General features: G+C 41.6%; 1 protein-coding gene across 1 annotated transcript in view; it reads left to right on the top strand.

Annotated features, from left to right (window-relative positions):
* Nucleotides 1-16,568, top strand: part of COLEC12 (collectin subfamily member 12) — a gene marked incomplete at its 5' end in the record, with an annotated part of 86,910 nt that overhangs the window by 65,973 nt on the left and 4,369 nt on the right. The window contains 4 exons of the mRNA XM_084260616.1: nucleotides 3,208-3,330; nucleotides 11,030-11,128; nucleotides 13,565-14,611; nucleotides 16,005-16,493. Of these exons, the coding sequence (XP_084116742.1) occupies nucleotides 3,208-3,330; nucleotides 11,030-11,128; nucleotides 13,565-14,611; nucleotides 16,005-16,493 (1,758 nt within the window). The remainder of the gene's footprint in view (nucleotides 1-3,207; nucleotides 3,331-11,029; nucleotides 11,129-13,564; nucleotides 14,612-16,004; nucleotides 16,494-16,568) is intronic.

The raw sequence follows: 16,568 nt of genomic DNA, 5'->3' as shown, positions 1-16,568 counted from the left end.
GGGCTCTGTGCTTGGAGAGATTGTGGAGTCCTGATTACACTGTAATACATCCCTGAACAGAGAGGGTTGCGGTCCTGGTTTTTACCTTTGCTCACAGCCTGCATTATTTAAGTGCACAGAAAGAGATCAGAACGAGTCTTCTAAACCTTTTCTTCTTATCTTTAGTAATTTCTATATGTTTAGTAAACTACAAAGTTAGCTGTTACTAGCAGCAGAGTTAAGAACTATGTATTTGTAATGGAATGTAAATTTAATAGCTGTGAGGGACTTTTACTATGTCCATCTCTAAGTAAAGGAAAACAAAGGAGCCTCTTAGAGCTCCCTGGCTTTTTACTCCAGCCCTGGACCTGGGATGTATTAGATGAGGGTAGCAGGGGTTCGATGGCAGTCAGATGCAGTTTTAAACTGACAGGCAGAAAGTGCCAGCAGGCAATGCAATACACAGTTCCAGCCCAGATTAGTTAATGGAATCACTCTAGCCTGCGTGATCGCTTTAGTACGCTGTGTTTATGTTATTGATACCAACAGCACTGGACTGTTAAAGGATGGAAAGGTCTGGCTTTCGTTGGGGTGCTGTTCTGTTGTCAGTTTGAAATATGCTGAAAGCAAAAGTTCTGAAAAGCCAAAGTGCTGTTTTATTGAACCAGCGATAGAGAGGACCGAGACAAGTGAAACGAGATCCTTATGAAGCCCTGGAATGTGTATGATGCTAGATGCTGAGCTGCAATACATTCGGTGACATCAGCGAACTTTCAGCTCATTACGCTACACAGGAAGCCGGAGTGCGGTGACAGAAAGCAGGTCATGTCATAAAATAAGTAATCTTAATATGAAACTGTAATCAAGTGAAACTTTTCTATGAGAAGTCGCTGTCAAAGGTTTCTTTTTTATTTCTGCCTTTCTCTGTGCTTTGTATCTCTGCAATCTATCAGTCTTCCCAGTTATGGAACTGGTCCTGCTTCCATTAACATTAAAATAGGGAGGATCAAGCTTTCTGTTATCTGAGTATTCAGAGGTGAATGTGATACCCTTTTTACTCCAAGCTTCTCATGTTTTTGATATGTGAGATGTTCAGAGATTTATGGGATTATAATCTGATTTTAAAACCCTTTGGAGAGGAACCTTGCATTCAGCACACAGGGGCTCAATGACCCCACTCATACCAGCTAACAGCAGCAAAACCATGCTGCAGACACCATGAGTTCCCACTGTGAAATCATTTCAGTCTCTGAATACTTAACTGCAAACCCTTTGAAAACTGCACTTTCCCTTTCCAGCTTTTTCAGTAAGCAGAGCTTCCCCACTAGCAAACTCCTTGAGACCGTAAACCAACCAAAGAAAACCAGCCTAGAACACCAGGATCCATAAACAAACTCAGCTACTGAATTATGGACCTTTCACCTTTTTCTTTGTGGTGCAGGAGTTATCAGCCTTCCAAATCCAAGTCCCCAGTAACTGGGATAAATGGGCTATGCAGCTGCCCGTTTCTGTGCCAGCTCTCTTCCTTCCCACTTAAACAGGCAGAAGAGAAACCTTTCCCCTCTAGAGTTTCTGTTCTTGGGTTTGTTCTTACAAGTCTTTGTCTCATTTTCCCTTAATGTTCCTGTTCCTAAAAAAGAACCAGATCTTCCTGACTGATCTTATGCTTAACCCCCAAGGAACCCGAATCTATGACATCACTTTCACCACATGGCAACAGAATGTGATGTCACAGCTGAAAAGTTTAGAAAAACCATGAGATGACATAATGTGGAAAGTGGGCTGACCTCTGAGAGACATGTTTCTGCTTTAGCCACAGCTAGTAAATGTGCAGAGGCAATGGAGGAAAAAGCCTTGTCAAATAAACTTGGTATAAACCCTCTTCTAGAGTTGCTCCGATATGGTGATCCCTCCTTCAAGTGCCCCAGGCTTAAAGAAGTCACTGGAAAATGCTGTTCCTTGAGAGAGAAATGCAGTTAACTTAACTTACGTCAGTCACCCATCCTCTTATGAACCCAGGGGAAGTGGCCTGTGCTTTTCTCTTAAAAAATGAAAAATAAAAAACTGCTCTGCAGAAGGTCATGCATTAGGAGAAGTAAAATCGGCTGTGGGTTAGGCCTCAGAGGAAATATAAGTTACTCATAAAAAGCTATGGAGCGAGTTTTGATTAGTTAAGTAATCTGGTACATAGAATTTATTAGAGCTTAAAGCCTTCCTGTGGGACTCCCCTAATAGTACACAAATAGAGTAAAATGCATTTTCTGACAGACACAGAAACCTACATTTAACCTGGCCTGCTTAACACACTTTGGAAGGAGGGATAAAGCCCTCCCATTTGTTCCAGCACAGTGGTCCAGTTTTCATGTATTTACACGTTTGTGTTTCTGATTAATTTCTTGATAACTTAATCAATGCTTCCAACACTCTCAAGCTGTTCCCAAGGAGCAGGTAGAGGAAAAGGGAACACTACTTCCCTAATCGCCTCAAAGACACCAAACCGCTCTCCAAAAAGCTCAAATATAAAATAGTGAAGATCTGTTTTCTCTATCAAATTTGAGGCCCTTTTTTTGTGAACTTGTCCACAAGGGGAAATCCACCAGCATTTTTCTGTTGGTATAGATATAGCACTGGTGTTACCAGTATAGCACCCCTCCTTCTCTGTGGAAATAATATTCTCCAGCCCCCCACAAAAATAAGTAAAAAAAGTCTCATTATGGAAAGAAAGTGTTCACGTGGTAACCATTTGCAGGAATGGTCACAAAGCAGGACCAGTACTTCTACCAGGCTTTCATGATGCTATTTTATTTCTGTGGGGATTTTTCTTCTGCCAGAGGATGTACTGTGTCCTATTGCCCTGTAGGAGACTTAATGCTAAGAAAGAATTGCTATGGTTTGATGCCTGACAAAGGAGATGCTGATAAACATTTGACTTCCAAAGCTCACTGTAGTCTTGTCAGCACAATCAGAAAATAGTCCTGTCTCTCAGGAAAGCCACAGGTTTTCCTATTTTTCTTCCACTTGCTAAAATCCCGAAGTGATTGTATTGCTAAGCTGATGCTTTAACCACTGTGGAGTCTGTCCTGGCAGAATAGGCAGATAGGCACCCATATATCGTCTGCTTACATAAATATTTCTTTCTTTAGAAAAGGGAGGAGAGGAAATGGGGAGATAAAACCAGCAATGTCTTGTTTGCCATTGTTTTACAATTCTTAAAATCTTCTTTTGCAGGTATTCAGGAGGGGACTCAATGTACCAAGTGTAAAAATAACTGGGCACTGAAGTTTTCCATCATCTTATTATATATTTTATGTGCCCTGTTAATAATCACAGTAGCCATTCTGGGATACAAAGGTATGTATGCCTCGAGCCCAACATTTAACATTCAGCCAAGCATCCAAGTCTTATTTCCACATATTAAGTAGACAGGCAATCGATCACATTTTCAACTTAAATATCAATACCTTGGCAATGTTGTTTGTTGTACACACACCATCATCCTTTCACCACAAATGAGTACTAATGGAAGACTCAAAACTCTGTAACATGTGCTGTACCTTGATTTCACTGAGCTCTTTCATGTACATTGCACCTTTCCATGATAGATGTCTTTCTTAATGGGAGAGACAGGAATTGCCTTACTAATACAATATTTATCATAGGAACAAAGTGCAGCGTCAATATTACTTTGAAAGATTGAACCAAGAGGTGTCAAGGTATTAGCCTATCTACAGTAATTTTGATGTATAAAGATGCCTTTGATGCCTTCCTCTCAACTTTTTAAAAGGGTAGATAATGACAGAACAAAGGGGAAGGGACTAATGCTAAAGGAGGGAAGATTTAGATTAGATATTAGGGAGAAGTTTTTTACAGAGAGGGTGGTGAGGTGCTGGAACAGGCTGCCCAGAGAGGTGGTGGATGCCCCGTCCCTGGAGGTGTTCAAGGCCAGGTTGAATGGGGCCCTGGGCAACCTTGTGTAGATCCAGGCCTGGAGATTGGTGGCCCTGCCTGTGGCAGGGGGGTTGGAACTCCGTGATCCTTAGGGTCCCTTCCAACCCAGACTGTTCTGTGATTCTATGATTCTTTGACAGTAATTTCAAAGATTCTGGTAGTTGGGCAACCCAGAAATAGAGAAAACTTCATTTGTGCATGTCATTAATACAGAACCCTGGAAAGCACAGCTTAAAATTCCCCTACGTCCTCTGCACTAATTAACTGTAGCTGATTAGACATTCTTTCAAATGGATTGATGTAAATCTCTGCATGTTGTGCAGTCATAGCTAAAATAAGTTAAATAGATAATGTGCAGTTCTGTTAAGGAAAAGGAAGTGAATAACATCATTGTGAGTATTACAACAGGACACCACAGCTAATTGCAGAGAAAATCAAGCTAGCTTTAAACTAGGTACTTGAATATGGCTATGAGGGTAGCTTCAAAACCCCTCCAAGAAGCTGGGTAAATACTCACGTGATTAGCATGCAGCGCATCCTGTGCCGCCAACAGCTGCACTCGTAGCAGAGCTGACATCACTTCTGGTCCTTTGCCAGCAAAAGAAAAGGAAATTGTAGAAATAGAAAGGGATAAATACATATTTAAGAGGATTTAGTACAGTTTTTAGTGGGAAGAAAATTAAAACTGGTGAATTAGATTGAAGATTTAGCCAGGGACATAAGAGAACGTGAAGGACAGATACATAGGTATTCCTTTTTCATGATAAAACAGATGGAATATTGTAAATTAAAATAAAATGTAAAGAAATACAGTACATATATAATTGGACACTCTCCTGAAGAATGTGTAATTGGCCTCCAATAGTCAGATTCCAAGGGGAAAAAAAAACTTTCCAGGATTCAAAAGCTTATTCTTGGTCTGTAAGGATATAAAGATCATTTGGTTATAAGGACTAGGGGAGGACAAACTTGGCTCTTTGGCAGATATAAATCTGCAGAGATCTGCTTATAGCAGATGAGAATGGGATCCTCCCGGGCTATAACCCAGCCAGTAAATGCCTGGGATTTAGCAGAATTTTCCTCAAGAGAGTTTTATACAAGGCTGTCAGTTCTGGGGCTCACCAGAAGACTCAGACCTCACTTGGCTTATCTAGTTGGAGGGACCATTGCTTCCTTTCTTGCTTTGGCAAACGTTTGTTTGTGTGTGTGCAGGAAGCAACAGCAATAAGGAAGCTGTCCAAAGAGATCTCTTTGGGAGAGGGAGTTTCTCTTCCTCATTTCAGTCCATGGTTTTCAAGCTGCTTTCTCCATGGGGACCTCAAACACCGTCTTTTTCCTGGGCTTTGCTCTCATCTTGAGGCCCCATCTTTGCTACACCTAGTTCTAAGCCTACGTCTGTACTGAGCAGTTGTTTGTGCCTGACTGGGGACTGGTCCTTCTGTCATAGCATTACCATGCCAGATTTTTCCATACAAAAGAATTTTCTCTCCCACAAAAGGTTATAGGAAGGTAAATAATGCACATCTTGCTCACTGATCTTAAGACATCTTGGTGACCATGGCTCCACCGCTCACTGACTTGGTAACTACTCCACCTGAATGCCAAGGAAAGAATTCCAGTTTAGTTCAAGGTGTCCCTTCAGTAAGATCAAGCAGCAAATGGTCATATGTCAGGCATTATTTTTTCCCTTTGTACCTGCAGTTTGTGGGCTGTGTTTCCACAGTGCCTAAGTGCTAATTTGCAGGGAAAATATGAGTTAGAAAGAACCCCAGCTGACTGTACACATTGAAAGGAATTATTGCAATAGTTTTGTTTGTTGGGAAGGAATTAGGCCTTGAAGGAGGAACAAAACTCAAAATAAATTTTTATAGAGCTCTTGTACTCTCCTCTGCATCAGAGTTTGGCTTGTCTTTTTTATTGCAATATTACACTGAAAGAAGGAATTCTGCCGGCATCAGGGATTCTTTCAGACTCTTAGCTAAGTTTCCATTAAATTTGCCTCCCACACTTAAGTTTATAAAGCCCAAAACTACTTTTAAAACTTTCATTTCCTACGTGGTATTTAGATATCCTTTGTCATTTAAAACATTAAAACTACTAATCAGTGGATTAAATATGGCAGGCAAAAAAACCAACTCAATGGGAGGCAAAGTCAACATAGAACAAACCTCCAAACTGATGGTAAAAATTACATAGTAGGTTGGAGAAACCTGAAACCAAAACATGAATTAAACATCAAGGTCATGAAGGAATAACAAGCCAAGCTTACTATTAGTTTACTTTGAGACAATGTATTAAATTATTGTTAAAAACATTCATAAAGCAATCTGTAACGTTTTACTCATACTTTCTTAAACTAAATGCAAAATACAAAGTTGTAATGTGTCTGGCACCAGCCACTGTTGGGTTAGCCTGTTGAAGATGGATGATCTTCCTGTGACTCACTCCAGTGAGGGAAGATGGTGTGCTCTCAGCTTGAATTCCCAGTAGTTCTCATTCTCTGGACAAGTCTTGTTTTTAATCTTCTTGACTAATGCCCACCAGGACTTTCATTTACTTCTTTTATATGTCTCTTAGACAGGATTTGCCTGAGACTACCTAGGGCCAACACACCCTGGTGAGATGGCACATTTTGTCCCTGCTTCTGAAATACTGGCTGAGATGCAGACAGTCCTCACTGTTCTGGCCAACAACTCCTTGAAATGTTGGCTTCTTTCGGCCAGTCTTTATCACATTTTCTGTAGTGACCTTGTGAGAAAGTGAGATGAGCTATAGAGAGATCTGACTAAGCTAAGAATTAAGATAAAGCTGTCCAAAAGCAAGCTTGAGGCATAGACAGACTTTTAATTTTTGAGAGCAGCAGAATGGCCTTCAAAAGGCACGTAACAGCTGGTTTGCCTGTTTTGCTTTTACCTTTTTCTGGAGAAAATGGGAAGTAGCTGTTCAAGCCCAGGGCACTCCTCAGAGGTTGGCTTCATTTCCTGACATTGCTCCACATGGTCACTTACCACCGAAGGCTTTATCTAAAGATGGTGGTAGGAGCTACTGCCAGGGAAGGAAAGGCATTCCCAATAATAGGGCATCTGCCCATATGACCCGTTTTGACAGCAAGAGCAACTCCCCAAAGTTCATCCTTTCCATTTGCAGGGCAGTAGCAAGAAAGTGAATAAGCTACAGCTTACTTGGAGCAGGAGATCAAGTCCCCTAGGCCCACAATTAGTTAGACCATGGAGGCTAAGCTCCTGCCCCTGTGCAAAGCAAATATATGCATTGTGTTGTCCTTGGGATGGCAAAATTCAGCTTAGCCTGTGATTCAGTGATTTTGAGGCTTCACCTGGATCACTGGAAAACCTTGACCTAACCCTGCAGTGCACATTTGCAGAGACCTCGACTATTTCTGCTGCTCGAGCTGGGGGGGTTGAACTGGGCTGTGGCTTCTCTCCTCTACACATCACACAAGAGGACTGACTGATTGAGTGCCTAGCTGAGAAAGACTTGAGGGTGTTGATGGACAAGAAGCTCAACATGACCTTGAAATGTGCACTTGCAGCCTGGAAAGCCAACCAGATCCTGGGCTGCATCAAAAGAAGAGTGGCCAGCAGGTCCAGGGACGTGATTCCCTTTACTCCACTCTCATGAGACCCCACCTGGAGTAAAGGACTGTGTCCAGCTCTGGGGAACCCAACATATGAAGAACATGGAGCTGTTGAAACAAGTCTAAAGGAGGGCCACAGAGATGATCAGAGATCTGGAGCACCTCTGCTATGCAGACAGGCTAGAGAGTTGGGGTTGTTCAGCCTGGAGAAGAGAGGAATCTGGGGACAGCTTATAGCAGCCTTCCAGGACCTGAAAGAGCTCTATAAGAAATCTGGAAAAAAACCATTTACAAGGGCATGTAGTGATGGAACAAGAGGCAATGGCTTTAAGATGAAGGAGGGTATATTTAGCTATTAGGAAGAAATTCTTTACAATGAGGGTGGTGAGGCCCTGGCACAGGCTGCCCAGAGAAGCTGTGACTGTCCCCTCCCTGGCAGTGTTCAAGGCCATGTTGGATGGGGCTTTGGGCAACCTCGTCTAATGGAGGGTGTCCCTGCCCTTGGCAGGGAGTTGGAACCAGGTGGTCTTTAAAGGACCACTCCAACCCAAACATTTCTGTGATTGTATGATTCCATGGTTTGCCCCCTGAGAGGAAACAGAATTAAAATAAAGGACATTATTGCCTGATATAGCTAATTCCGCACTTCACATAAATTAATCCAGGTAAATCATTGCCAATTTAGTTTCAAAGAGACAAAAAGCAATACCTTGTGTATTTGAAAGAACCTTCTCTTTCCAGCCTTTCTAAACCAGCACCTTCCAGCTAAGTGTTCCAGATAAGCCCTCCAGATCCAGGGCTGCTGCCTGGTATCCATTACACACTAGAATTAAAAGCTATTACTTTCTGTCAGAGAGAAGCTGCTGGGCACTGAAAGACCTTTTAGCAGCTCTCATTAGTAATCCTTCAGAGACAGCCTAGGCATGGTCTTCCCAATTGTCAATAGTACCAGTAAGACTTCTGATTAAAGTCCTGCTTCAACAGGTTTTTTGCCTGTTTTACACAAAGGACATTCATAGCTACAGACCAGCTTCAGTCTTTTTAGGGGTTGGGTTTTTTTTTCCCTTTCAGCAATGAAAATATTATGCACTGTTGTATCTTTGATTCCATCCTATCTCATCTAACTTCCAGTACAGGCTACAACATATTGATAGGATTTCTACTCTTTTCATTTTCTTTGGATTCTTCAAGGGAATATTTTAACCCAAGTTTCCAGTGTTAGACTTTATTCAACCATGAAATCATACTTCTTCTTACAGGACAGCATAAATTCTCACTTTTACAAACTTCAGATCTGAAGTGCAAACTGACATTCATGTGCACAGCAAAAGGAAGAAACTCCAGATTCCTTTCATTATTGATAATGTGTATCCATTTGCCAACTCTGAGTGTATTGCATAACTGGATAAAACTGGCGACTAGTAAACTAAATGTGAATTAACAAGACCCAGAGGTGATGTGACATTGCTAGTCAAGGCACAGGTCCCGCAGAAGCACTTGGAGTAGGCCTGCTTTTTAAATCTAGATGCTTTAAAGAGGTCCTCTCTAAGTACCCATGTCCTTCACAGTGGCTATCCATAAACGAAGCATAACACCACAGTCTGAACAAGGGGCTGCCTAGAACTAATCAGAAGGAAAAGCCAACTATGGTCCCCACACTCACTGCATGTGGTGCATACATGCATAAGCAGAGCATCAGAAGCAACCAAAAGACTTTAGCTGATCTGGGTTCCAACCTGGAAGACAGGAAGGCAGGACAAACACTGCACCAACTCTGGCTTCATTTAGGAAAAATAGCACACAGCATTTTGACAAGTAACTTGAATGGGCAGAAGAACCAGTGAAAAATGATGGCATATTGTGGGGCAAATGCTTTCTGAAGCAGAAGGTATTGATCAATGGTGCCCCTGGAAAAGGAATGCCATTTTTGTAGCCTGGGTCTGGTACTTAGCAAGCAACCTGCCATCATCTCAAAACAGAAAGCCACACTGACTCTGTGATGGCACACACAGTAGAGTTTGTGTTTTACCAGCTTGCTGGCAGAACAGGAAGGAGCAGGCACCTAATTCACCAAAGGGTGTTTGGTCTCTCTGAAAGCCTTGATACCTGGTTGTAACTCCATGCACCTCAGTGCAGATGCACCAGAGAGGATCTTGGTCTGCTTTTTCTCCTGCTGCTTTAGGGGAAGCATTGCAAGCCTGCTGTGCAACTGTGGTACCCAGAGACAGAGAAACAGGGGCAAAAGTTAATAAAGGAGCACTTGATGAACTACACTTTAAAGTTCTAGAATTCTTGTGGTTGCAAGCAGCAAAATAACCCCAAATTTCCAGTAATAGTAAAAAAACCCACCATAAATGTATATAGCAAAAACTTCTATGAGGCTATTTCCTATCTGCAGATTTCATCACAGACAGAAAAAAATTAGCAGTACCCCCAATGCCACAGAGGTTTACGGAATTGGCTTTACTATCTCAAGACATGGGAAGCACTTTATTTCTTCTGTTTGAGAGAGGGAGCTGACACAATAACTGATGTAGCTTCTCACAGGGTTTGGTTCGGATCCATTCTGCTCCCAGTGTGGCAAAAGGGATAAATAATCTCATGATGAGAAGAAATTTCTGCTCCTGGTTGTAACAGGGTTGTTCTAACAGCCTGTTAGATGAGGTTTGGTATGGAGGCTGAAGGCTGCCACTAACCTTGCAAGCATTTCACATTTTTGCCCCTGCACACCACCCTGGGCTCTTTGTCTCTCTGCTCTTTCCATTTCCATATCAAGTCCATCCGATAATCAGATTGTCTCAGTAACAAGAAAATGACTCAGGTGTTACACAATAAAGAGCACATCAGCCATGAATCTGCACTTGCTGAATGACCATCCTTTTGATCTTAATGAGGCAGAATGTTTTCAAGGGTGTTTTGAGTGATCTGTGCCATTATCAACATGTTTAAATGTTGATCCCCAAAACATTTAGTAATTGAATCTTAAAACTGTTCTCTCAGTCCAAAACTTGCTATTCAGGTGATAATTTGTAATGATTAAAAGGCAAAGGAAAAAAAGTAGTGTTCTTTTTAAGGAGAAATGGATCATAGGAAAATAAAAGGAATTCTTTTCTCACACGCCTGAGCCTTTAGCAATCTGTCTGCCTTTGCCACACAACATTGTGCTTGGAGCATGGAAATACTGTTAAAAGGATTTGATTCATGAGGGACGCCCACGAAGATGTATTTCCTCATTCAGAAGAGAGATTGCTCATGAGCAGAGACATATTTGGGGACTATTGGCAGACTGAAGAACTGGAAGAATGCTAGGTCCCACCAGCAGATAGGAGCCCATCCTTCCATTTCACAGAGCAGCAGCAGAGTGTAGTGGCAAGGAAGCCAATTTTAAGGTGGTTTCTTTTTGTGTTTGTTGGTAGTGGTGGTCGGGTTTTTTGTTTGCTTTACTGTTTACTAGGCTTTTTTCATAATTTCACTTCTTTCTATAACATACTGTTCTTTTTCCCCTAGTTGTAGAAAAAATGGACAATGTGACAGGTGGCCTGGAAACGTCCCACAGAAGATACACAGAAAAGCTCACAGAGGTGGAGAGTGATCTGAAGAAATTAGGTAATCAAGACACAAGCAAAGCCCTTCTATATTATGGCTTTGAGGTGTTCTTCTGACAGACAGTGGCAGGAAATTTGTCTGAAAAACCTCTGGCTATGGCAAGATACAGCACTTCTATTACAATTACTCAAGTACTTGGGAAAGCACTAAAAATAGTTAGGAGCAGCTCTACTTAGGAGAGCATTTTAAGCACACTTCAATATTTACAGTTCCCACTGAAGTCGCTCTGCAATCATTTATACTAAAATAAACAGGCACTTAAAGGTTGTCCTCAGAGAGACTTCTCTGAGGTAAGAGATGTAAAACATAACAGGCACTGGCCCACAGCACAAGAGATTCTACGTAAAAGGAAACTGTCACCCGGTCATCTTGAAGGTGTTTCAGCAATTAAGATTCAAAGCTGAAGGCCATTTTAAGGGGTGCACAAATAATCAGCTGTTCAGAACTCTGAGCAAGCTGATGACTTCCATAAAATGTTTCTTAATCATCTCAGGGAATACAGGACACAAGGTTGTTACAAGTTCAGGTCTCCCAAGTGCTAACATAGTTCTCAATTTGCAGGAAGATCCTGGGTATAAGGTTTAGACTCACTAAGTGTACGTTCCTACCTTTCTTCCTTGTCTGGAAAGGAATCAGGGCTGTTTATTATCAGTTTATATAATTACCTTTTTATATAAACATTAATATACACATACATGCATGTGCTGCTTGAAATAAATTTTGCTTAGCTTCATAACTGTACATTGAGATGTCTATTTCTAGGAAAAATTACTTGCTTGCAGCTTGATCATAAATTTCTACAACATTTTCCCCTCAAAAAGTATCTGGATTCTGAAGTATTTGCATGCTACATTTACTTCAAAGACATGGGGTAATTCAGTGTCGTGTACTTTTACTGATAGTCAGACAGAAGTAAATGTTACACCTTAAAGAACACGCAGCCTTTTGGGTTATATTTGGGTTATTATCTTGACTAAATTTTCACAACCTGGAGCACCTTTGATTCATTCACACCCATACATTTTTGCACGCTGCTGGATGGATGGCCAGTGAGATGCTCAGGACCATCAGTTCCCATTTAAGTGGACTTGCCATGGAGGAAGGTAAAAATGTTATGGGGCAATGTGTGTGGGAGGCATAAAGGTAAGAGAACTGCTGTAGAACCTGAAGGACAACAGCATGTGGTCAGTGAAAGGCAGGACCTGGCAGTTGTCAGAGCTGCATAAGGAACACGATACAATTTGAGCTATAATCAAGAGGTAAACACAGAGTCAGAGCTGAGAAGATCCTGAAGTGAGACAAGTGTCAGGGAGAGGAACTGTGCTGGGGAAGATGTCCATCCATAAAAGGCTCCATAAACACGTTAGGGTGAAGTCTCACAAGCCACCATTTGATGTTCAACACCATGACTCATTCAGACACTTCAGAAGAAAGCTCCATATACAGCTGTATTCGCTGTAGTTTATGAAAACCATCCTGCTCTCTTGTGGAGTCATGATGGACTTCAGACTCCAATTCATTAACTATAGCTACACTTAGATGAGGACAAAAATATATGGACCACAGGTAGGAGGGGGAAGTGAATGAAGTCAAGAAATGGAATCTTCCCTGAAAGTGAGTGCTGACTGCTTATTTCCTTGGTTTCTATGTCCTGGCTGATGAGCTGTGCAGCCTTAATCATACTCAGACAAGCTCTCAGACATATTCTGCAGGGTAGTGTAAGCAAGAGCAGACATGTTCCTCAAAGATTAAAGATTTAGCCTTCCTCAAATTCAGAATATGAGGAAACAATAACAGCAAAATAAATGTCATTAAAAACAATAGTTATATATTAGAGAGAAAACCAGAAATACATCCTATCTGTTGATATCTGGAGTAGTCTGCTGACAAAGCTTTTGTCTCTAACCCAGAGTTATTAGAACTTTTTTAAAATTAAACTCGAGATTTTAAAAAATTGAACTATATGTACAAAATCACAATGAAGTTATTCCACCTGCCAAGAAAAGGAGGAAGAAAATATGAACTGCTAAATTTACTTCTGAGCTTTCAGCAAAATCCAGTTGGAACTTCAGAACATACATTTACTGACACTTCTTTAATTCTGTTGACCATTCAGTTTACATTCAAAACACAGCACTACTTCACTGCGTATACTAACCAGTTTTCTGATGGTAGTTTCTCCCATATATGATGATAGAATCACCATTCTGTTCTCCTCAGGAAGACATTAGGTCTTCATTGATTCCTCTCTGATTTTTTCTCTGCCTAGTGGCAGAACTTTGCTTGGTGGCTTCTCCTTTCTGGAAAAGATAGCATAGAAGTTCTATTGACAGAACATTTTGTCACCCTGACTGAACTGAAAATACACTGTGCCTTTTTATACTGTGTTTTAAAAAACTCATCCTAAAGCCTTTCAATATTTTTCCTGTACAACAGATGACCAGGCTGGACAAAAAGCCATGAATACTAACACTGAACTGTCTAGCTTCAGATCTGACATTCTGGCTCTTCGTCAGCAGCTTCATGACATTGCAGAGAAAACTACCAGAAACAAAGATACACTGGAGAAGCTGCAAGAGTCTGGAAATGTGCTAGATGATAGACAGAGCCAAATGAGAAGTGCCTTAGATAGTAACTCTTTCATGATCATCAGTGTCAATAAGACTCTTCAGGCATATACTGGCTATATCAACAACCTTCAGCAAGACACAAGTAATATCCAAACAAACTTGCAAAACCAAGTGCATTCTCATAATGTGGTCATCATGAACCTGAACAACTTAAACCTGACACAAATACAGCAAAGAAATCTTATCAGTGTCTTGCAGAAATCCATGGAAGATACAAGCTTGGCTATTCTTAGAATCAAAAATGACTTTCAAAACCTGCAGCAGGTTGTCCTTCAAGCCCGTAAGGACACTGACTGGCTTAAGGAGAAAGTACAAAATTTACAGACTTTGGCTGCCAACAACTCAGCATTGGCAAAAGCTAACAATGATACACTTGAAGACATGAACAATCAGCTCAGCTCCTTCAGTGGGCAAATGGAGAACATCACCACAATTGCCCAAGCCAATGAACAAAATCTAAAGGATCTCCAGGAACAACATAAAGAATATGAAAATAGAACTTCTGCCAAATTCAACCAATTAGAAGAGAGGTTCCAGGTCTTTGAAACTGATATAGTCAATATCATTAGCAACATCAGCTACACTGCTCACCATCTACGGACACTGACTAGCAATCTCAATGATGTCAGGACAACTTGTACAGACACTTTAAGTAAACATTCAGATGAGCTGATTTTTATGAACAGCACACTAGCCAATATTCGCTTAGACTCTGCATCTCTCAAGATGCAACAGGATTTGATGAGGTCAAGGTTAGATGTTGAAGTTGCCAATTTGTCAGTAATCATGGAAGAAATGAAGCTGGTAGATTCCAAACATGGCCAGCTCATCAAGAACTTCACCATCCTACAAGGTACGCAGCTTCCCTAATGGTGCTTCTAATGGTCTATGCCAAATTCTTGCTTTCATTACATCTTTAGTTCTGTGGAAGTTAGTGCATGCAGATACAGAGTCCTGGGGTTTATTTTCCATTATCTAATCCTAAATTTTGGAAATGTGAAAGTAGCTGGAATTTTCCTTGCTAATTTTCCTATACCTTCTTTACATAACTAGAATGGAGATGCTATGAAAGAAGGTTCTGACTTAGCAAAATTTTATTCTGACTGACTGAATTACTGAATCTGCTTTTGATTTAGTTTCTAAAATAAGCTAGTGAAAGTGTGGAACCTCAAGAAGCCAATCCCTGCTAAGGAGGAAATGGCTAAAAAATATACGTTGGACTATTCCCAGAAAGGTCCACCCTTATTGAAAAACAAGTTGCTATTTCACTTTAAGCCAGTTGTTAGTCTGCCAGAAAACATCCTACTTTGCTTAGTTTTCAATCCTGGGATATTTCATTTTCTCCAGAAATAAACAGCATCAAGTTTAGGAGGCTTGTCCTAGCCAAATTTTATCCCAAATGAAAAGAATACACGTATTTCCAACCTGATGTGAACCAGTCAGGCCTAAAATTCTAATCGCAAATATAAAGCCATTGCTCCAAATAAACTAGGGCTGAATTAGAGCCAAAATTATATGTCAGTAACCTTAATCTTTCTCATGTCAACCAATGACTAAATGACTCCAGTTTAGGAATTTATCTCTGGAGGACTTTAAATAATGTAGATTGATGGAGGGAAGGGGACTATGGGCATTTGCTCAGCCATGATCAGAATCCAAAATTATTTTGTTGATTGTTTTCACAATATTGCCATTTCCTATCAAGGGTATTGTTCTTTCTCCTGTTATAGCTGGCCAATTAGTAACTAGTACTTTGGGTCTTTCCCACTGTTGGCTTGTAGATCACTATCCATCGCTTTGTCTCTTTCTGACAACCCATTCTCAACAGAGCAGCAAACAGGGTCATTGCAGGAGAAAGAGTCTTATGATCAAAGTGCAGAGATAAGGTGATAGGAGAAAAAATGAGCATAGCACGGTGAGGGAATGGGAGCATCAGCAGGCAGGACCACATGCATCAGCTAGTGTCTAGACTGGTGATGGGGGGCGCAGTGTCACTGTCCAGATCACAGGATAAAGTGCATCAGATTATTTTCTTCCGTATCCTTCTTGGAGGCTGAGGCAAGAACAGTGGTATATATAGCACCTGAGAAGCAGACAAACATTGCTTGAAGTAGCTGTCAGGCTGTTTTTCATAGTGCTGAATATCCATAATTGCTGGTCTGAGATATATTAAACAAGGACCCCATGTGAGCTTTTTGTTTTGTTTTATGTCTGTATCCCCACTTTGCATGCTTACAATTTTTCAGGCCCTCCTGGTCCCAGGGGACCTAAAGGTGACAGAGGCCCTCAAGGTCCTCTTGGCCCCCCTGGTCTAAAAGGACAAAAAGGAGAGAAAGGAGAGCCTGGACCACCAGGACCTGCAGGTGAAAAGGGTCCACCTGGGCCAACTGGACCACCAGGAGAAAAAGGAGGGAAAGGTTCAAGAGGATCGCCTGGCTCCAAAGGTCAGAGAGGTTCTCCTGGCAAGACAGGTCTGCCTGGAGCAAGTGGAGACCCAGGGCCACCAGGTCCACAAGGCAAAGATGGCCCACCTGGGCCACAAGGTCCACCGGGATTTCAAGGCCTGCAAGGAATTGTGGGAGAGCCAGGGGTGCCAGGACCTCGAGGACTACCTGGGCTGCCTGGAGTCCCTGGGCTGCCTGGTCCAAAGGGCCCACCTGGCCCACCGGGGCCGCCAGGTTCAGGAATGCCAATGGCACTACAAAGCGAACCTACATCAGTGCCTGAGGCTAATGGTAAGCTATCAACACACCACACGCATCTTTTACTGAGATACAAATATACCTTGTGGAGGCGCTCACTGCGTAGTT

The sequence above is a fragment of the Gallinula chloropus genome (assembly GCF_964237585.1).
Source record: "Gallinula chloropus genome assembly, chromosome: 2".
NCBI lineage: Eukaryota > Metazoa > Chordata > Aves > Gruiformes > Rallidae > Gallinula > Gallinula chloropus.
This window is presented reverse-complemented; position numbering and strand designations above follow the sequence as displayed.